Here is a 22,022-nt window from a genome sequence, read left to right as displayed (position 1 = left end):
TTAGTATTTTGCCTCAGGCTGACTTTTTTAAAGCTTTAGCTAAAATGGCCTTTTTAGAGAAGATTACCGCAAAGTTGACAACTCTATCAAATTTACAAGGACTGTCTTACCAATTTTTTTGAAAGATCCTTGAAGCACTAACAGGGGAATTCTGAAACGTCTCCTTATTTCCTGCCAAAAAAAAAATCCATCTTTTAAAGCCGAATCACAGGATTTTCTGATTCTTAGCATATACTTCATAAAGATGTTACAAGCTTTCTGTTTTGATCATAATCCTATCCCTCAATACTCTTTAAGTACCAACATGCTCCCCGGCCAGAGCAGGCCATAAGATTTTGTCCCAGACTTTACGGATGTGTGTTAGTATTTCTTAACACCATTCAGCCTTTATTACTCAATAAAGCCTCTTTATCTAACTTAAAAACCACATCAGCCTGTCTTCCACAGAACGACTTCCACACCATTTTACATACAAAGCAACAGGAGGCCGCACAGCCAGACGGGATGCGCTTTGGCGAGGCAGGCAGACATTTTGCCATGTATCCACGCTGCTTTTCAAAATGCACGCGTTGAACCTACAAATCTCGCTAAACGTTTAAGTTCCCTTCTTCCACCCGAAAAGAATCTCATCCAGAGCAATAATGGTTAGCTGTGATCCTTTCCTTTCAAAATTTACGTCAATACCTTCATTAGCTGGGGTGTCTCAGAGGAGAAGATTGAAGATCACAGCAGTTTTTGAGTACAGCTGTTTTTTAATTTGCTTTTGTCAAGGAAGTACCTGCAATAGTTTTACTGGTTGTCATATAGGTCTCTCCAGTTAACTTCTGCATCCCATTCCACCATCTTCATTTGCCACACAAGATGTATACCACTGTAATTAAGGCTTGTTGTAAAATGTAAATGGAGGGTAAACTTTTAACAGTGGCATCTCTTATTCATGTTTGGGTCCTAGCTTATGTGACTTGACGCTCAAATTCCGCTCAATCAAATTGATCAGCTGCATTATCCATATTTAAAAGATCTAGTTTTCTTTCCATAAATAGTGATCATAATTGCTAGCCCATTGAAATATTAAAGTTTTCACTGCACTGTGAATGCATATTTTTCAATGGCAAAATATGGGATTATTGCATTCCAACTGAATACACCTGGACACACACTATAAAAAGAGGAAAAGGGCAAGGCATTACTACTTTTTAGTCATCTCCTACGTACATCCGAGCATATCCCTACTTCGCACAATCGTTGCTGCTCATATCCATTGCCATAATCTGTGAATTACAAACCCCAAAAAGTCTATGGAAGGAATTTTTCCATCCCTCGTAATCAGCGGCTACTTCAGTTCCCTCCTCATGCCCACATGCTCAAGGGAGAACTCCTGATCGCAGCCATGAATGGGGTGCCAGCTTTCTGCCTGCCATTCCTGGCCTGGAATCCGCTGGGTATGACTTAGCATGCCCTTTGCATACTTGCTTAACATTTTAAGCTCCAATTAGTTGCAATTTATGTCCAGTATCACCCTATTAATTCACACTAATACTTGAAATGACCTTTCTGACCAGCCAAGTCTTTCAAATTAGCAAGCAAGAACAAGCAAGAAAAGTACCGTGGTTCTGAACCACAATACACAAACATCAGTGGCAAGTGACGTTTAAGTTTGAATAATTACATTTGTGTTTGTCAGAAATCTAGGAATGTTCCCATGTTTTCAAAACGTACAAAATCTCTCCATGGTGTGAACTTCAGGGTGATTCCCTACTCTGGAAACCTTCTTAAGAACAGTGGGAGCCGTTGGCTTTGCCTTGACAGAGTCACACCAGCATTTCAGTAGCACCGTGTGCAGTGTGAGGATAAGTATTGCATATTTATGTTTACGTTTTTATCTTTATGTTAAAATTTCATTTTTTGTGTTTGTTTAAAATTTTTTAATTTGTTTAAGTTGTAAAAAAGTTTTTAAAATTTCATTCCTATGTTTAAATTTTATTCATATTTAACAAATCCACCCACCTTCTCTGTCCAAAAGCAAAAGTATATAGAAATATTTGAATATTTCTATTGCAAGCCGATGGTAGGCAACTACAACGGCACCTCAGTAAAATGTCTTCTAATGATAAGTAAATTGAAGACAGGAACTAAATACGTCCTCAAATACTCAAAAAGTAAAATAAGTGCTGCTTAACTGCAGAGCGCATCTAACAGCCAGTTTTAATGTCTTTCTAGAAAATAAGAGGTGGGAGGAACAGCAAAAGTTTCCCTGAAACTGTGTAAACTGCCTATTGTTATTATCTGGGTTTTTTTAATTACCATTTGAGTATAAAATTAGCATGAAATCTAATCTTTTCAAGCACCTGTAATGGCTGTCATCTGAGCACGTGACTAACTAACCACATGTACTTCTTAATAAATGCTTTATTGATTTCCTAAATCAAGATTAGGTGAACTCCAGTCTGTACATAGTTCATACTATGACTGACCAGTTCCATTACTTTAATGAAAGTGTCACAGGTCATTCTGTACTTCACCTTTTAGATATTACTTTTTTTAAAAAAAAGAAAAAATAAAAGTCAAAGAACACAGTTATAAAAAGTCATGCTGAGGAACACAAAAGCCCATGGAAAGTAGGCAACTTATAATTGCAGTATCTGGGTCAAATAGCAACAAAGAATAGCAAGAACTGCCTAAGACACATGTACGGTGATGTGAAAGTAATCATGATTATAACAATTGTATGTTTATACAGCAAAAATTTTATTCTTGTGCATTATTACAATAAATGTTTCACTTCTTTATCTCTGGATTTGAAGAAATGGGGGAAGATGAGTAAACTGTCAGTTTGAATTAATGTTTTGTCATATGTATTTATAGCCCACAGAAAACAATTTATGACTCTCTTGGATTGAGCTAATTAGTTATAAATCGCATTCTAAATGTATTAACATAATTCTTTCACAGAAGCTTCAGCTTTCAATAAATTAATATTAAAATACTTGGGTTATAATAAATGCAACAGAAGAAACATTCCTAAACCCAGTAAACGACTATGAGAGATTTCCTTCCACTTGTTCCACTTAGTGGGTCTACCCTCAAGGCTGTTTCTTTGTAAACCTTGATATATGATGCTTCTTTTGTTTCAAGTTTCAAAATTAAAACTGTAAACTCTTACTGATAGGAAACCATGACTTAACATGCCTCCATCAGTTAGGACATACATGCAGTGAAGCCACTGACAGGTTTGCTGGGAGTTCCCAGGTCCCAGAGCGTTTGGTCTCATTTTTTTAACCAAAGAATACTTATAATAAAATGAAAGACAAATCATTTGTAGGTTGCAAGTCCCAGATCTTGTTTATTTATAAAGCAATAAATATTAGAAGCACAAATAAATTGCACGGGTGTGTAAACAAACTGTACAATGACTGAAGAGTTCAGGAAGGGTTGCCAGAAGACTCCAAGAAGCATATTGTCGTCATCCTGAGTGGGAAGTAAATTGAGGGGAAAAGTGCTTAGAAGCACTTGCGGTGGACAATGGATGGACCAGCTTCATCATACTCCTGTTTACTGATCCACATTTGCTGGAAGGTGGACAGAGATGCTAGAATGGAGCCACCAATCCAGACAGAGTACTTGCGCTCCGGTGGGGCAATGATCTAGGATAAAGAAAGGCAACAAAATCCTCATTTAACAGTGACATTTCTGAAAAACCAACTCGCATCACGAATGTAACAAACCATTAGGAATTTCCTTGAGTAAATAAAGAACTTTTCTATAATAACAGTATTGATCTTCAGCAGCTGATACAACACCTGTAATATTCCTTATGAAAATCTACAGCCATGTTTTCCTCTTTTCTAACACTTGCTTCTAACCAATATAATCATGCTGATTAAATGGAATTTCTTCTCATTTGTCCATCAGCTGTTGACCTCGCTTTTGAGTTGTTCCTATATCCCAATTTAATGATGTGGATGTTTTCCCTATCCTTACCCAAATTTTATAGAGCAGCGTCAAATTCCTCACCTTGATCTTCATAGTGCTAGGAGCAAGTGCAGTGATTTCTTTCTGCATGCGATCAGCAATGCCAGGGTACATTGTCGTGCCACCTGAGAGGACGTTGTTAGCATACAGGTCCTTACGAATATCAATATCACACTTCATGATACTGTTGTAGGTAGTTTCGTGAATACCAGCTGATTCCATGCCTTGAGGAGAAATAAGACAGTAGGTCAGTAAATTGTACAAGAGGTCTTCATGAAAAGAACTCTTGGCATTTCTCCTCATCAATAATATGAGCTTCTATGACATTTTTGTTAAGAAGTTGCTTACTGGTTATTAAATGTTACAGAAAGACATCAAAAAATAGACTTGCAGAGCTAGCTAAGAAGAATAAAACTATTTGCTAGGAATTAATCATAATGCATGTGCAAAAGAGAGAGACTCAAAATATACAGTAAGAGAACAAGCAGGCACAAGATGAATTCATTTAGTATACAGCAATGGGAGGAAGTTATAGAGAACAGAAAACAGGAGCATCAGGTTACATCAGAGCCTCACAAGAAGCATTGGCTGAATATACAAAAGACAGCAATAAAGGCAATGAAAGCAGTTGAATTAGAACTTAAGAAGAAAACAGTAACTTCGTTCCTTTTTCAGCCTATTCAAAATACAGTCTATACCATTTATAAACATCAAGGCAAGACACAACCAAGACCCGGACCAAGATATTAGCACTTGGTGGTAAGAAGAAAGAAACCAGAAGCAAGTGTTTGTAGGTTGCATTCCAATTTATTAATTTTAACAGGTGCTTCCTGAAAGGGCTGACACTAGATCCACAGTAAGATGTCAGCTGATGAACAACTGCATTTATTACTCAGGACTTAGAGTATAAGCATTTGCTATATGCGTCAGCTGCACTCACAAACAGCAAAGCTTACTATCTAGTCCGCAGAAATGTTTAATTACAGTGCATATAAATATACACATGCCTTCGTTCTGGTTTTTTCCCCTCCCAGACACTTTAATTCCTCATGGAGTCAGATACTGTTCAAGTGTAAGCCTTACACATGCAGCGCTGAAAGCTGTTCTTGCCATCAGTGCCATAGAATCATCAAATATCTCGAGTTGGAAGGGACTCATAAGGATCACCGAGTCCAACTCCCTAATGACGATATTCTAACTGTACATTTTATCACTAAAAATTGTGGCCCTAAAGCCTGATCTAAAACTTGGAACAAGAGCCCAGATCTCAGCTAATTACCAGAGGAGTTCACATCAAACACAGCTTACAGGGACCAGAGGATCTAACTCATTTTTTATCTGTGTTTAATTTCATGCCAAATTTAGATAAGCAGGAAGAGGAGTGGGTCACCTTCTAGATCATCTGATTCATTCATACCTCCTCCAGAAAGGAGAATTTCCCGGGAACACTTACCAATAAAGGATGGCTGGAATAAGGTTTCAGGGCAGCGGAAGCGTTCGTTACCGATTGTGATCACTTGACCATCAGGCAATTCATAGCTTTTTTCCAGAGAGGAGGAAGAGGCAGCAGTGGCCATTTCATTCTCAAAGTCCAGTGCAACATAGCACAATTTCTCTTTGATATCACGAACAATCTCACGTTCAGCTGTGGATATACAGGAATCAAATCAAGGTTTGGAGAAGCAAAATACTAGGAGCAAGTTGGGCCAAAAGAAACATGAGCATTTTCACAGGAGGGCAAAGCTGAAGGACTGACCTGTTGTCACAAAGGAATAGCCACGCTCCGTGAGGATCTTCATGAGGTAGTCAGTCAGATCCCTGCCAGCCAGATCCAGACGCATGATAGCATGAGGCAAAGCATAACCTTCATAAATAGGTACATTGTGGGTGACGCCATCGCCAGAGTCAAGAACAATACCTGGGAGAGAAATGTCAGAGCAGTTGGAACCACCCAGCAGAGGCTTAGAGCCCTTAGGCAGTAAGCAGCGACAAACACAACACAATACAGGATTTTTCAGGCACTATAAAGGAGCACCGTTCCATTTTAGCCATGAAGATGCCCATTCCTTCTGCCTTTGCTTGCCTGGACATTCCTGTTTGGTGTGAACTTTCCCACAAAACAGTTGTCCCGTACATATTTTAAGCCAATCCATACAAAGAGCCTTCCACTGCTACTGCACTGAGCAGTAAGTATGTTTGCAATAGTGATTGCCTTGGTCCAATAATGAGCATCTTTTGGGGCCAGTTTAAACCCTTAAACTGGCATAATACTTGTCTAACTGCAGTATCGTCGCAGGAATGTCTCCTTGTTTGTGCCATGACAAGTGGCAGAAGAGTCAGTTCCACGGTGCCTCTCTGAAAGCAATGCAGACAGGTCCGCCTTGTGCTGTCCAGACTTATTTTGTACTGGCTTTTCTGCTACTGCCATCAACAGTCACTATAAACTGAAAATACCTATTTTTCTGTAAATTTGAATGAGCTATGGGGTTTTTTTCTTATTTGGAGTGAGAAGGAAGGAGGATTCCTGAAAGGAAAAATCTAAGTAGTGGTTTGGTTTTTTGATTTTTTTTTTTTTTTAATTTTACCTGTTGTACGACCAGAGGCATACAGGGACAGGACAGCCTGGATCGCCACGTACATAGCAGGTACGTTGAAGGTCTCAAACATTATCTGGGTCATCTTTTCACGATTAGCTTTGGGGTTCAAGGGGGCTTCTGTGAGCAATGTAGGGTGTTCCTCGGGGGCCACACGAAGCTCGTTGTAGAAAGTGTGGTGCCAGATCTTTTCCATATCATCCCAGTTGGTGATGATGCCATGTTCAATGGGATATTTCAAAGTAAGGATACCTCTTTTGCTCTGAGCTTCATCACCCACATAGGAATCTTTTTGACCCATACCAACCATAACACCCTAAGAGAAGAAGATACGGAAAAGCATTATTTGAGGAAGGCAACAGCACAGAGCCCAAACAATGACAGCACAGACAGCTATGCTATTTTCAGAAAAAAAGGTACAAGCAGTCACACCACTAAAAGGTTGTTTAGGAAAAGAAGTGAGAATTATTAAAACATGAAGTCAACAGAATTTGAAGTTTTCTCATAAAATCCTTTTTCCTTTAATCAGACGAAAGGATTTTCCCCCTTTTTAATGGACCTCTTATTTTCAATCCCTTCCTTCTGACCCAAAGGTTTGACTGAAAGTAAACCGCACAATACCATGAGCAGGAAAAGATACGGACGGGCATGCAAAGAGAGTTTACAAACAAGAAGATACATAGGGAAATGAGCCTTCTAGTAAAGGAAGATACTTCGTATTTACTATGGAGCCTCAGCAGTAATTTATTCATCATAACAAAATACAAACTGCAAATGTTTTAGTTAAAAAAAAAAAGAAAAAAAGGCATTACAAACTTTTTACCAAGGAAACTGTAGGAGAAAAAGTACTATATTTTCCATAGGTTGATTTAACAAGAGAAGGAGAGTGAAACGGGAACAGAGAAAAGGAGGCTTAGAGAGTGGTGAGAAAGCAAAACCAGAGACAGACAAAAGAAGTAGAGGATGTTGAAAGGAGATGTTTTGCTACGTGAAACATTGGACAGGGTGGGTGGGAAGGGCCTTAAACAAACTGCATCGTGCGCAAATTCAGCCAATGGAGATGCCTTCGAACCAGCACCAGCCGCAGGTCTGGCCTAGGGGAAGGAGTGGGCAAGCAGCTTTGCAGGAAGCTGGGTTTGGGCTCGCTGGGAGAGAGAACAGGGAGGGAGTTAAGAGGAATGTTGGTGAATTAGAAATAGCTGGGGGAAAGGGAGACGGGGTAGAAAGGAGATAAGGGACAGCCAAAGAGGGGAGTTGAGGGAAGGACTGGAGAGAACTGGAAAGGCACTGCCAGCACCACCACAAGAAGGGAGCAGTGCAAAGGGCAGGGTATTTGGGGCAGGACAGAAGAACGAAGGAGGGAAGGGGCGAGTGGAGGCGATCCCTGGAGGGAGAGGAACGGCTCGGTCCCGGCCCGGTCTTGCCCCGGTATTTACCTGGTGCCTCGGGCGGCCGACGATGGACGGGAAAACGGCCCTGGGGGCATCGTCTCCGGCAAAGCCCGCCTTGACCAGCCCCGAGCCGTTGTCGCACACCAGTGCGGTGGTCTCCTCGTCGTCACACATCTTCGGAGGGAGGCACGGACCTGAAACACAGCGCGGCGGCGCGTCCAGACCCCGGGGGACAGCGGGGCGCTGCCGCCGGCCCCCGCCGAGCCCCCGGGCGGCCCCTCGGCGCCCCCCCCCGCCCGCCAGCCCGCCCGGAGAGCGCACCGGCGGCCCAGCGGCGGCGGGAAATTCGACTCGCCCCGGGAGGGTGCTCGGTGGCTCGGCCGCGCCCGCGGGCAGGGCTTTGGACCGGCCCCGTCAGCCGCTGGGCTCCTCCGCGCTTCGAACGGCGCTGCCCCGGCTGGCAGAGCCCTCGTCAGGGCATCGCTAGCGGGACCCTCAGGCCGCAGACTGAAACGGGAGGGAAAGCGCTTCAAACCGGAGAGGCCGGCCCTGCCCGCAGCACTTTCCCCGGCGCCCGTCGGGGCGCGGCGGGGGCCGGGGGCGGTGTGCCCGGCAGAAGGAACGCCGAGCCGGGGGAGCGCAGGCACGGCGGCGGCTGTTGGACCCGCACGACCCGGTATCCGCCGCCCGCCGGTGCCTCCCGTCCGTCCGTCCGTCCGTCCGTCCGTCCGTCCATCCATCCCGCCCTTCCCGCCCCTCCGGGCTGCCGGCGCCCCCGCGCTACTCACCAGACCAGCACCGGCGGCGGGGGGGGGGGGGGACTGCGGAGCAAAGCCTGGGTGCCGGCTCGGCGGAGGCGCCCCAATTTATACCCCGCCGAGGGGCAGCGTCGGCCGGGACCGCCGCGGGACGGGGCAGCCACCTTCTCCTTATTTGGTCGGCTCGGCGCCATTGAGCGGCCGCGCAGCCATGAATGGAGCCCGGCCGGCCCCGGCGCGGCCCGGCCGCCCGGCCCATGTAAGGCAGGCGCGGGGCAGCGCGCCCCCGGCCCGCCGCATGGCCAAATAGGGAGCCCCGCGCAGCCCCTCGGGGCCAGCGCCCCCGGGGAGCGGGCTGGAGAGGGGCTCCCCGGGCCGCCGCCCCCGGCCCCAGGTGCCCGCTCCCGCCGGGTACCCGCCCAGGTGGACCCAGGAACGGGAGATGCTGGGGCTGGGCGGGGGGCGCGGGGGACCGCCCGGGCGCCTTCTCCCCCGGCTTTTCATTTCTCCGCAGAAAAAAAGCCAGCCGGGATCCCGTTTAACCGACGGCCCATGAGGTTACTTTGGTGGCAGCAACTGGGGCTCTTCCGCTGCATGGAGGCGGCATCTGCTGCCCGTATTGCCTTAGGAAGGAGCGCTGCAGACTCAATTTCTTTTAAACTTTGATGAGCACGTGCAGCAAAAATCGTGCTTCTCTCTGCTTTTGGCTGACGCCTATAGCAAAAATGGGATGTGCTCGTTTCCACTAACATGCATATACTTAAACTCCCCATTTTTGCACTTTTAATGCACACCCGACCAGTAAAACCCAGTGGTATGGATAGGGCGGCGGATGAGAGATGGGAATAGCTTGGACACAAACCAGCTATGGTATTAATGTGATGTGACAGTTGTTTTCCTGCTCAGTTGTTGAAACATTGGTAATTTGTTCTAGCGGTGGAACCTAGAAAATCCGTGTATCTTCAGGATTATTTTTTTTTTTTTAGTTAAAAATAGAAAGACTGGAGAGGCATCCCTTGAGTGGGTTTGGCCTGGTATGTGAAGGCAGAGATTGTCAACCTGTGCCCCAGAGGAACTGCGTTATATCGCAGAGCACAGCGTCCTTCGGGAGCTCAGTTTATAAACTGCCCGATGTCTGCCTGTGTAAGACACAATGGGGGAAAAAAAAAGAATGGAGGCTGGGGGCAGAAGGGAAGGGTGGGGTGTAAAGGTCAAGAGGAGAGCACTCAGTAAACTGGATCAGCTGCTTAGAGACAGGTCCAGTTTATTAGATGCCATACAAGGGCTGACAGCCCTCACATGGTTATATGCATCTTAAGTGAGGTGGAAGGGAAGAGCTTGTGAATGCAACCCAACCTGCAGTGTGGGGGCTTTGGGGGGTGTTGGTGTGAGAGCTATCTTTGCACTGTGGTTTGGCTCTGACAAAGGGTGCAAGAACTGGAAACCGCCGACTACTCGTTTCTAAACTGTATCCAAAGGGGGCGTCAGAGACGCTTAGACTTTAATTTCTTCTGAAATCCGAGATAGTGGAATCAGTTTCCTCATTTCTAGCACAATTAATGAGGTGGTTAGCTCCACCCCAACCCCAGTTGATCTTGGGGTTGTGCCCAGTTATGAGCACAACTCTGAAGCAGATGTAGCAACAACCTTCTTGGCCATTGATAGCTCCTGCTTTTGTTTAAACGGCTTGAGGAGACACAACCTGTTTCAGGTGAGACACTATGTGTGTATAAAGATGTGTGTATGTATATTTAATGTATGTGTATATATCAATATATATGCACATATGTATTATATATGCATGTATTTGTCTGTGTATATATATACATATGTGTATATATTTTTTTTTTTCTTAGCTACCTAAGAAAGAAAGGTGTAGGACTGTGAAATACAGTGACCTCAGAAGGTCAAAGCAGGGAAAGACTGTGCTTCAGTGCCTCTGTTCTGGACAAATTTTGACTCTTGGTTTTCCTGGTATCGATGAAAAATAAACCAAAATCAATCGTGGTGGGATAAGGACCCCAAGTGAGTAAACATTCCTCTAAACTGATTAGGCACAGGTAAGAGAGAGAGTTGAAAATATTTTGGTGATAGCAATGCCTATTCATATAAGTATTGATATAGCTGCAAGGGTGAATAGGCACACACCCCCTCGCACCGAGGACCATTTCAAAGAAAAAATACTTTACCATATGCTGCTTTCAATTTTAAAAAGTCAGCATATTTACTCCATGGTAAGTTGCCATATATAATTTCAATCTGCTTCTTTTTTTTCCCTAGCACATCTTTTCTGCAGAAACCATATAATGTGAGCGATTGGCCAGCTTCTCCAGCACTAGAGATTAGTTTACAGTGTTATCTCAGCTGTTCCTCGGTTCAGAGGTGTTACAGTATTTACATAGAAGCCCGCTGCTGATAGCTGGATTGAATTCCTCCCCAATCAGACCCTCCCTGTCACATCCTACATTCCCTTTGGCTAGAGAGAGAGACTCCGCTGAAACAGAGACAGAGCCAGCTCTTGCTGTAAAACCTACACAAAGCAGTCTGTATTTTCTTGTTTCCTTTATAACTAAATATTGGCTTTTCCACCCTTTCCTCAAGTTTTAAATTTCTAATCCAGCAGGAATCACACGTAGGATCCTGATGCACTCGAGAGCTCATCAACCCTCCGCTACCATATATTGCAAGGTCACCCCACAACGCACATAAATCCAAAATCGCACCTGCTTCCTCATAGTCATTCAAAAGTACCCAGCTGAACTCATTCCTTTGGCCAAAATCATTCTGTTTCCTGCAATGAAGTGATATTACAGCCTCGAATAAACCAAACAAGGGAACAAAGAAGCAAAAACCTACTGAAGTGTGTTATGCAATGTCACCTAGAGGAAAAATACTATAGCCTCTGACTGACCAGGGTCCCCACATGCTGTGGCTTGGGCAAAACTGGATGTATTATTCAACCACCAAGACACTGCAGCCAAAAACAGAACATGAGTTCTTACCTCTGCGTGGTAAAAATGTGAATAAAAAAAATCACACTGTGATCTTATGATGCCTCACAACTGCTCTTCAGCTTTTGAATCAAAAAAAAAAAAATTTAGCTTAAAAGTAAAGCCTCGATTCTTCAAAAACTTTAAAGCATAGAACATTTATTGCCACAGACTTCAGATTATTTACAGTAGTTAACACTGCATTTAGAAATTGAGAATTTGTAGGATCAAGCCCTCTCTGTATGTTTTTGTCTTTCAGATTATTCTTTCATTATCTATACATGTTCCAATAAAACCAATAAATTGTTCATAATACACCAAACCATAGCATGCACTGTATACCCTGACCTAGCAGGCCTTAGAGCAGATGACTCCTCACTTAAAATCTTCTATTTCTAAATCCAATGGATGATGACATATAAAATCTGTCCTAGCACAGAGCCAAATGTTACCTCTCTTAAGCCTCAGGCCAGCGTAATCTTCAGAAGAAATTTTACTTTTTCAAGAATAAGAAGTAAATGCCGCTCTGACAGGTTTTCTTTTGTCCCCTGACAGCTGTGTGGAGCTATATGTGCTTTAGAAATATAAGAAGCATTGCAGAAGAGTCTCATTAATGGGCAGGAGCCCTGGTGAGATGAGAATGCCAAACATACGATAATACGATTAATATCGCTGTCATGAAAGAATCACCGTCACAGAGGAGTCATACGTGGTGATCTGCATCTGTGTAGTTATGAATCTGTCTCTGTGTGCATGCAAACATACAAAGAAAAGCCAGAAAAGACAATTCTGCAGGCACTGCCAACCTGAAGTTGTTCCCTATGAAAACCTCTGTTACACTTTTCCAGTCAGATTTTGAGCCTCCCAAGTAGGAAATCTTTCTCCTGTTCTGCTAGAGGAGAGTCTCCCAGTTTAATAATCACACTGTCATGCAAACTTCTCCAGAGAATTCATCGGGTATTTTCCTTTCTTAGTTATGTCTCATTCACTCTCGTAATAGCCCATGTTTCATACTTAACACATTCTCTGTCTTCTCAGCATTTAAACCCCTCACATAGTTGCAGGCTGTTATCATGTCTCTGCGTCTCTCCCTCTCTCACTCACTCATGTACTGCTGCACATCTATAATTAACCTAAAACATCTTAAGTGTGCGCTTGAAATGATAGACTAATGAGGTGGGCACTGGGAGCTAGAGATGCAGCTAAAACATCTTGTTATGAAGCTGAGAGAATTAGTCTTGGGCAACGTAAATGGAGGTGAGTGGCAGTGAAAGGAATTTGTGATTCTGAGTCTCTGACCCTCCAGAATCATTATTTGCCACGTCACTTACAAAGAAAAGGATGGGACTCTCACTCCCATTACGCCCCCCTTTGCAGCGGAAAGAGGGCTCAGAGAGTGCCAGGAGACCCTAAAAGCGCTGTGCCTGCACAGTGGGAATGTCTTGCTTCCAGAAGTGCCGTGCTCCTCTTGCAAGCCAGAGCACGGCAGGCATGACAGGGTAGGGCTCCAGCGTTTCATACTGTGAAGACTGCAGGCTGCTCTGAAATGAAATGCAGCCTAGGGAAAGTGCTACAGTTTAGGCTCCTCAGGCTGTCTTATGCACTGAGGGACATGGAGTAGTTCAAGAGGACAGAAATATGTCCTGAACACTTCAGCTGCTGCCAGCATGTATCTTGGTTGCCAGCCCTGTGCAGTGTCTCTGAGAGATACCTGCCCTACTTTAGAAAGCTGATGGGCAGTATTTCTAACAGTATTTCTAAGTCTCATTCCAAATGTTGGATTTTTTCCAGTTAGAAAATGCATCTGACCTAAACACCAGAACAGATGCAACATGAAAAACCTTTGTGTATGTTTGTTCAGTATCACACAATCATCATTTGATACTTGATGAGTCTCTGATGGCTAGTACCATATCAATAAATAACAATTCCAAAGGAAATTAATAATTGCTAGATGTACCAAAGATGGTTTGACAATATCTTATATTAAGAATATTTCTAAAAACCACCAATGCTTAAGGCTAAATTCTTCCCAGTTAAATGAAATCTGTGAAAATTTTAATTTAAATTATATTTTCTCCTTATATGTGACTGTAAAGTAAAAAGCTCAGATTTGAAGTGTGGTCATGCAGGAAGCATAATGAAATTACATGGGATCTTAGCAGATGTTACATTAGTATATAAATTATGTAGAATAATACCTAGATACTTAAAAATTACTAAGGAGGACAGTGAGAGAGAGAGAGAGAAAGAGAGAGAGAGAGATGAAGCAAGACATAGACTCAGAAATTTGTAGCCAAAGGCACTTCCTCACCCTGATTTATGTCTCACTCCACTTTCAGTCTCCTCCAAGCTCACTGTGCTCCTGTTTGCCATAGATTCTGCACCTGTCATGTCCTATAGAAAGTGACCAGGACTTCATAGCCTATCTATGTATGGCTTTTCACATTTAGCATCACAACTGCTACCAGACCCATGCCAATGGCAGATGCAAATCTGCTACCAATGGTGGTGTTTCTAGCACACAGCTGTAACCTTTCAATTTAGCGTAGTTCTCTACTGTAAGTCCTGCAAGGTCTCTGAGTCACAATCACCTATTACCGTAGGTAAATGTCAAAGCCAGTTTCTAAGAACCGTTCAGAACGTTTCATACTAGGAATCGATCTTTTCCCTTCGTCACTGCCTCTCATGTCCCCCTCTTCATCACGTTCCCTTACTTTTATTTGTTTTTATCACTTTCCCGCTATCCTCACCTTCCTTCCCTTGCCATTTCCATCTTCGTTTTCCTCACTACATATCTGTAAGTTCTCCAGCTCTATACTCTCCACTATGCATAGATTGTTGTGTGCCGCCACCTATACGCAAAATGAGCGGACATTGACTCAGTAAGATAGGAGAAAAGAGGACTCCATTTGCAAGGAGAAGTTTTGCAGAGAAACAAGAAACATAGGCATTTTCTTGCCCAGCTAGTATACAGTTGTAAGAAGAAGAAATCAAATATGTATATCTTGTCATTACTGGCATATCACATAGGTGGGTCTTCTTATTTATAACCCACCACATTACTTTGGTCTCACCAATCTGCATAAGCAGATTTGAAGTCCGTTGCAATGAGCAGGGTTCAATAATCCGAAAAAAACCCAAAAGGAACCTGAGTCTACCATCTGCTGCAAAGCACTGTGTGTTTCCCCATAATTTCTCAGCTGCCTTTTATTTTTCAGAATCAGAGACAGATGTCTCATAGTTACAAGAAAAGCAACAATGAAGCAGTCTATTCTAATTGCATTCTAGCTAAGAAATTAACTTCTAATAAAGGAAACCATCAAACGCTGGTTTTTCTGTTAACATCTCTACATGCATTCTCTCATGAGGTCGCATGAGGACCTACGTTTCTTAATCTGTATACACTAAAGGAGAGAAGGAAGTATTACTTTACAGACGAGAAGCCAAGGTTCAACAGGATGACGTGACTTGACTGAAGTCACACTGGAAAGCAGCAGTTTATGTAAGAATTGAATCCTACTTCTGCAGGCCAATTCCAGCGTTTGGATAATAAGCATGCCGTTGTTCTCAAATATGAGTACATAAGGCTTTCTGAATCTGTGGTGTACGCAGAAACAGGTTGCTTTGCCGCAATTGATAGATATATGCTTCCCAAGAAATATCATTTTACAAGGTCAATGGATTTAATTGCTGCTATTAGGAATACAAAGATATTTGATGAGTCTCAAAAATGTGAAAATTCCAACCTACAATTTTGCAAAGTTGCAAGATGATTTGGGTAAAAGCACCTCAGTTATTAACGAAAGGATGTAGGTAGAGCATGACATATGGGGAAAATATTGCAGTAAGTGAATTCAAGGGCAGAACTGGAGGATGCTGACATTGGCTCGGAACTTTCTGGCAAAATAATTTCTCTTGCTAAAAACCAACGCTCTTCAAAAATTTTTACCCCAGGAGTTTTGTACTCCATTTTTCAAACAATGATCTCAAGTCAGCTCATTTCGTTTTCTTATATGTTAAAAAAAATCCAGAGAACAACATATTTATTGTGCAGAAAAGCACTATCTGAAGTATGAACAAGATATGGTAATTAACAGAATTTATTTTTTTTTCCAAATTTTGTTTCTGAGTATTTTCAAAACTTTTACCCTTTAGACAAATTTAGTAGAAAATTATTTTTATCTCACTTTTTCCAAAAGATGGAAAAACTGCCTCAAACATAACAGTTTATTAATCAAAGCTAAAACTTTGATAATCAAAATAAAGTTTCTCTGGAATCTTGCTGACCATTAGAATTCCTTGAAAATTAAGCAATTAGCAATTAAGCATTAGCTAGAAGATTTCAGAAGCTTCTACAAAGCTACCTTATAAAGATACTTTATGTAATAGAAAAAACAGCATACAAGTGTAATTTGATATATTCTGACTACATACCATGGTGCAAACGCAAATGTTATCCACCTTTTGCCATTCATTTCTCCTTATGTCCAGCTGCAACTGAGCAGAGAGAGAAAGAAAGAATCATTCAAAAATCTAGGCTTTCCAGTGAAGACAATAGGTATGGAATACGCGTTCAATTTTCTGGATTTTCAGTCAGCCACTGGACCATAAATTTGACTTTCACGGTGCATTCATAATACGAGTACATTTTTTGGTGCAGGTATGGCCCAGGTACGGTTTTCACTAGCTTTCATAAACAGTTAATTGCATAGTGTGTTTTATACAGAATATCCAAATATTTCCAAAATCAATATCCTATAACGAATTGTCTTCAGTAATGTAGTTTTCACTCCAGACCAGCATTCCCATAATATATTCAGTGCAATTCAAAAGAATGCATACCAGACTGATATTTTTCATTTTAACAATAAAATATATGTGTAACACAATAACAGCCCTGACAGATTTTTCAGATCTCAGAGAGAATTTACTAAGCTACTCCTATTACCTACATACAGGGTAAAAAAAAAAATACCACAGCGAAGAAATGAAAATAGCAAAATCATGAGAATGCTTGGTGATGGAAACAATTTCAGGGGACTAAAATGGGATTACTTCTAGGGTTTAATAATTTTCTAAACAGTATTCTAGAGTCACAGTGAGGAGTGTTTTCTACCAGTACTTATTTTGTCACTTATTTATCCAAAGTCCTAACTACAGAAAACATAAAGCAGGGTCTGCCTCCTTTTTCTTGTAAAAAGGCTCTTCTTTAGACAAGACTAAGCATTTACCAAGGCTTCAGTAAGAAGTTCATACCGTCTCTTGTGTAGATATTCTGTAAATAATCACTGCTTTTCAGACTTCACTTAACATGCTTCATTAATATCACAGAAAAATGTCATAGGGGCATTTCTGGGTTACCTCTAGAATACAATGCTTGATTTCCAATGTACTGGAATACTTTAGTCTAGTTACTATCATCCTTAACATTGGAAGACCTGTTATAGGCTCAGCCAACTTAGTAATTATTTATGCTTTATACAAAGACATTTAAAAGTCAAGTTTAAGTTAACATTTTTGTATAAAGCTGTTCAACACATCCTGCAGATAGAGCTGTGGACAGCATCAATGTAATCTTCCATTTAAGATATCTCTAAGGCATAGCTAAGATTTCTGTTTATTTATTGTCATTCTTCCTGTAAAGAATGGCCAGACCGAAACTGTCCTGAACTTGGGATTGATGATCCATCACAGGTGGGGGTTTGAACCATTACAAAAACCTGGAAAATTCTGGAAAAGAGAGTTAAAATTGAAAGGTTAAATGCGAATTTAAGGCACAGATAGTCTACCTAAAATCTCAGTGATTCAACATCAGAGAAAGTACCAGATGGCATCAGTAAAATCTCATTGGCCAAGTTCATTATTTAAGTCAACTGGGGAAAATGTTGCTGAAAATACAGTTTTAATTTGTCGTCTTAAGCAGTAGATGTTTGGGGGGAAAAAAAGGTCAATTTGATGGTTCATAAAGCAGTTATTTTCCCATAAAATACCTTCTAAAATAATACATAAAACACAACCAAAGGCAGTCACTTCAAAGAAAATCTAGAAGTTTTTCTACTTCACTAACAGTATCAAAACTACCAGGCCACACAGTTGCTTTCAGAGGAATGACTCTCATGATAAGCAATTGTTTCCCAGTGCAAAATGCCTTGGAAAGACCAAAGTATTGAACAGATATTTGACAAAGCCTGACATGCAGAAAAATTAAAATAAAGCATAGTGACCTTCAAAAGGAGAAAAAATGGCCCTAAGACAAGGAACTCAGTAAAAATCAGTAAAAAAGAAAAGTTACTTGCTGAGTGAGGTTGCCAAGTCTTGAATCAGCCATACTCTACAGAGAACAGGGGCATACGGATGGGCTGGCATTGACATTGTCCTCCAACAGAGATAGCTAGGACCAAGATTCCTAAGGATTCAGACTATATTCAGGCTGACTGACAGAGTAAAGGAAAAAAAAGCACGTTTGTTTAACTTTGTTTAACCACATCATATCTGGAGACAGTATCTGCCATGGTCCTGAGGGCACTCACAGCCCTGACTGTCCCTGCCCAGCCTACCCCAAGGCTCCCCAACCCAGCCGGGGCAGCCCAGGACCCCGTGTGAGCCCCCTGGGGCCATCAGCCCCTGCCCCAGCGATGCCGCAGCAGGGCTGGTCTCCAGCCCCCCACTGGCTGAAGTTGGCCCATCCCTGTCCCCACCGCCCACCCAGCCATCTTGGGGCCATGTCTGAGCCTGTTTGCCCTCACCAGCTCTCTCCCTGATCCCCATCTCAACCTTGACGTCTCAGCCCAGCCTTGTCGCTATGAGCCTGTTGGCCACCAGTGGATCTGAACCCTGTCCTGTAGATTGGCTTCCCGGCTCGACCTCAGAGCTGCCTCATCACCATAACGTTGCCTTGTGATCTGAACTCTTGCTTGGGCCTGCTGCCATCTCCGAGCTGCCCTGCTTGCCTCACTCGGGCACTGTGGGGCCGGGACCTGGCTGGTGGGAGCCCTGCCCTGCCTGACGTGTTATCCCCCACAGGATCCCCCATCTGATGTTGAGAGACCACACCAAAGACTTTGATACTGATCTTGCTGGCTGCACCACCCCATTCCTTGTTGCTCATTGCTACCCATGTCACTGCTCAGCTTTTCTAACCAAAATATTACTTGCCTCTGCTCTGCTTACCACCATTCAGGGAGGTTTTACATAAACATTGGGTTAAAAAAAGAACAGCAGATTCCCAGGACACCTTCAGCCAAGTATAGCTAGTAGACTGCAGAGTCATGTTTCACCTCTTGTTTCCTCTCCCTTTGCTTTTTCATACCCAGAGGCCCACATGAAACAGAATGAGGCAGATTTTTATCTGTTCAGCTTCAAAGGCATTATGGTGCTGAGGATGCTAACCTAAGAGCTGAAGAGCACGTTAAATTTATATCTCATATCCCAGCAGAGTACTCTGACCTCTAATCTGTAATAGAAGAGAGAAGGAATAGTCTCCTCTCTACCTCCTTTCCCATGCCCAGGTGGCACTTAAAAAAGAAGCCAATAAAAGGAACAATAAAGAACAAGTCCTGTCTAGATTCTCAGGAAGAAAAGATGCTGGAAATTTCTACGACGATTTCAGCTTCTGGCTCCCAAGTGAACAGGGTACCTACCTGCTAGCTTCTCCAGTTCAAGCACGCTAGCTCCAGAAACGAAGGGTGTTTCAGCTACATCCCAGGATTTAGTGCTTCAAATACATTAGCTCTAAATGTCTCACCATTACTTTAGCTTCTTCTGGCATGTTCCAGTGCCTAAACCATCTCACATATTTTAGGTGGAACCTACACACCTTTGTCAATTATCTAGATTCCTGTCTGAGTGACAAGCAACTAAGAATTAGGTACTGCAGCACCTCCAGCCTTCCCTACATTTAGCACACTACATATATATTTTGAAAGCAGCAATTAAAATCCATGATGCTTTCAAAATATACACCATTTTAAAGGTAAAGGCCTTTAATACATAATCTCTTGTGAAATGTAAATTGTGTCAAAGCTTTTGGAAACTGATGAGTACTCTACCTGCTGTAAGACTCATCTGCATTGTTTCCTTTTTCTGTCATTGGTGGCCAAGCTTGCTCCCAGTGAAGACCCTATGACAACTCAAGTAAAAATTATCTAAATAGCTGCTGTAAGAATTAAACTGTTGTATCTAGAATATTGCAGTGAGTTCTAAGCAGCCAAGTGCAAGGAAAATGGGAATTAACTACAGCAGCTCAGAAAGATTATGATATGTTTGAGAGAAAGTCTTGAGAAGAAAGCTTAAGGAGTTGATACAAACTGCACCGAAATTCTTAATAAAATCTCATTGACTTTATAGGCTTTGGAGTAAGCCCAGAAAGTGTTGTCTATATATATTGCTTTCCTATCAAATTAAGGAGGACATAACAACTAATTATAGTTGGCCTAAATCCCCAAGAAGAAATATTTATTTGGTAGAATTCTAACCAGCAAATTTACTCTGGCCATTAATTCTGAATCAGTGTATTACCTACAAACCTGGTGATTTATGTTGTCATCTTCAAAGGGTACTGCGGGAGTGCAAATCCCAGCAGGAACTGGACAGTGATGTCCCCAGGGCTATTCATATTGAATTAAGTGATTGAAATATGATTTTGTTGATTGGTTTCTATAGCAGCAGGAAGCAGGTGAAATGCATAAAAGCATAAAATAAATTCAAGATTAAATAAATAATAGGATGAATGCTGAAAAGATCATGTCTAAGCATATTCTGAAAATGATATCAGTTGGGCTGGAAGTATAGAAACTAAATAAGCCCCTAAAGCTTGAGACATTAAGAGAAAAATCTAGAATATGCACTGTAATTACAGTCTTATGCTAGCTAACAACCTGCATCTATCCTAAAGTCAGTAGATTTCTAGCTCTAAACACAGGCCTTCCAGTTAATGAGGTTGTATTGGATAGTGTGGAACCTGAGCATGATGTAAATGGTATGGAATAAGGGGTAGATGCTGTCCTGGTTTCAGCTGGGGTAGAGTTAAATTTCTTCGGAGTAGCTAGTATGGGGCTGTGTTCTGGGTTTTTGCTGGAAACAGGGGTGATAATGTGGAGATGTTTTAGCTGTTGCTGAGTAGCGCTTACACTGGTCAAGGACTTCTTCAGCTCCCCGTGCTCTGCCGGGGGCACAAGGAGCTGGGAGGGGGCACGGCCGGGACAGCTGACCCCAACTGACCCACGGGATATCCCACACCATATGACGTCAGGCTCAGCCTATAAAGCTGGGGGAAGAAGGAAGAGGGGACGTTTGGAGTGATGGCGTTTCCCTTCCCAAGTAACCGTTACGCGTGATGGAGCCCTGCTCTCCTGGGGAGGGCTGAGCCCCCGCCTGCCCGTGGGAAGGGGTGAATGAATGCCTTGCTTTGCTTTGCTTGCATGGGCGGCTTTTGCTTTCCCTGTTAAACTGTCTTTATCTCAACCCATGAGTTGCCTCACTTTTACTCTTCCGATTGTCTCCTGTCCCACCAGGGGGGAGCGAGCGAGCAGCTGCACGGTGCTGGGTTGCTGGCTGGGGCTAAACCACGACAGTATGACTACGTTGTTCATATTTATTAGTGAATTTTAAACTCCCAAGATTCCTGTGAGGTTTTTATATGTAAGGCAATGAGGTACAGATTAATTTACTTAATGATAAACAGGAAATTGTTGATCAATCTGAAGAAGAAAAATGAATCTTGGAAGTACCACTCCAGTGTTTTAAGCATCAGTCCAGTGGTCCTCAAATTTTGATGCAGTTTTACAGATGACTATAGCAAGATCAGAGGTCATGATGACAAAATCGCTTTGCTCAGCCAGATGCTCCTAGCTGATCTACTTGAAAGCCATAGAAAGTCCTGCCTAGTTTCAGCAAAGTTAACCCCCCAGTTGAAGCCACAGAGAAGTGGGATTCTGCGTTCAGTTATTAACAACAAGGAAATGAAATGCTGAAGGGTGTACCTTTAGGAAAAATATCTCTGCAGTATTCAAATGAAAAGAAAAAAGACAACCTTGGAATTCAAATGAGCGCAGAAACACAAGTGGTTTGAAAATCACAACTTTACATAAATTCTTGGTTTTCCTCCTGCATCTGGAACTGCTATGAAAATGTAGCTGGATATGAAAATGTCACTGCTGCTAAAGCAACTAATATGATATCATGAGCAGATTAATTACTTAATCTGGGAAAAAGTCCTGTGGGATAGGTGAATTCTGAAAGGAAAACTAAAGGAAGAAAAGATCGCGGTTCTATACAGTACCACAGAAATTTGAGTAAAGGAAAAGAATGTTACAA

The 22,022-nt window shown here is 42.5% G+C and overlaps 1 protein-coding gene across 1 annotated transcript; it reads right to left on the bottom strand.

The window, feature by feature from the left end:
* Positions 1–3,323: 3,323 nt before the first annotated feature.
* On the bottom strand, positions 3,324–8,857 carry ACTC1 (actin alpha cardiac muscle 1). Its single transcript, XM_064460175.1, has 7 exons — positions 8,746–8,857; positions 8,003–8,151; positions 6,558–6,882; positions 5,729–5,890; positions 5,426–5,617; positions 4,015–4,196; positions 3,324–3,644 (listed from the first exon to the last, which is right to left on the bottom strand). The coding sequence occupies exons 2-7, from the start codon at positions 8,129–8,131 to the stop codon at positions 3,501–3,503; spliced, it is 1,134 nt and encodes a 377-aa protein (XP_064316245.1). The 5' UTR covers positions 8,132–8,151; positions 8,746–8,857; the 3' UTR covers positions 3,324–3,500.
* Positions 8,858–22,022: the final 13,165 nt, after the last annotated feature.

This window comes from Phalacrocorax carbo, chromosome 9 (assembly GCF_963921805.1).
Source record: "Phalacrocorax carbo chromosome 9, bPhaCar2.1, whole genome shotgun sequence".
Classification (NCBI taxonomy): domain Eukaryota; kingdom Metazoa; phylum Chordata; class Aves; order Suliformes; family Phalacrocoracidae; genus Phalacrocorax; species Phalacrocorax carbo.
Note: the sequence above shows the minus strand (reverse complement) of the source record. Positions and strands in the feature narration are given on the sequence as shown.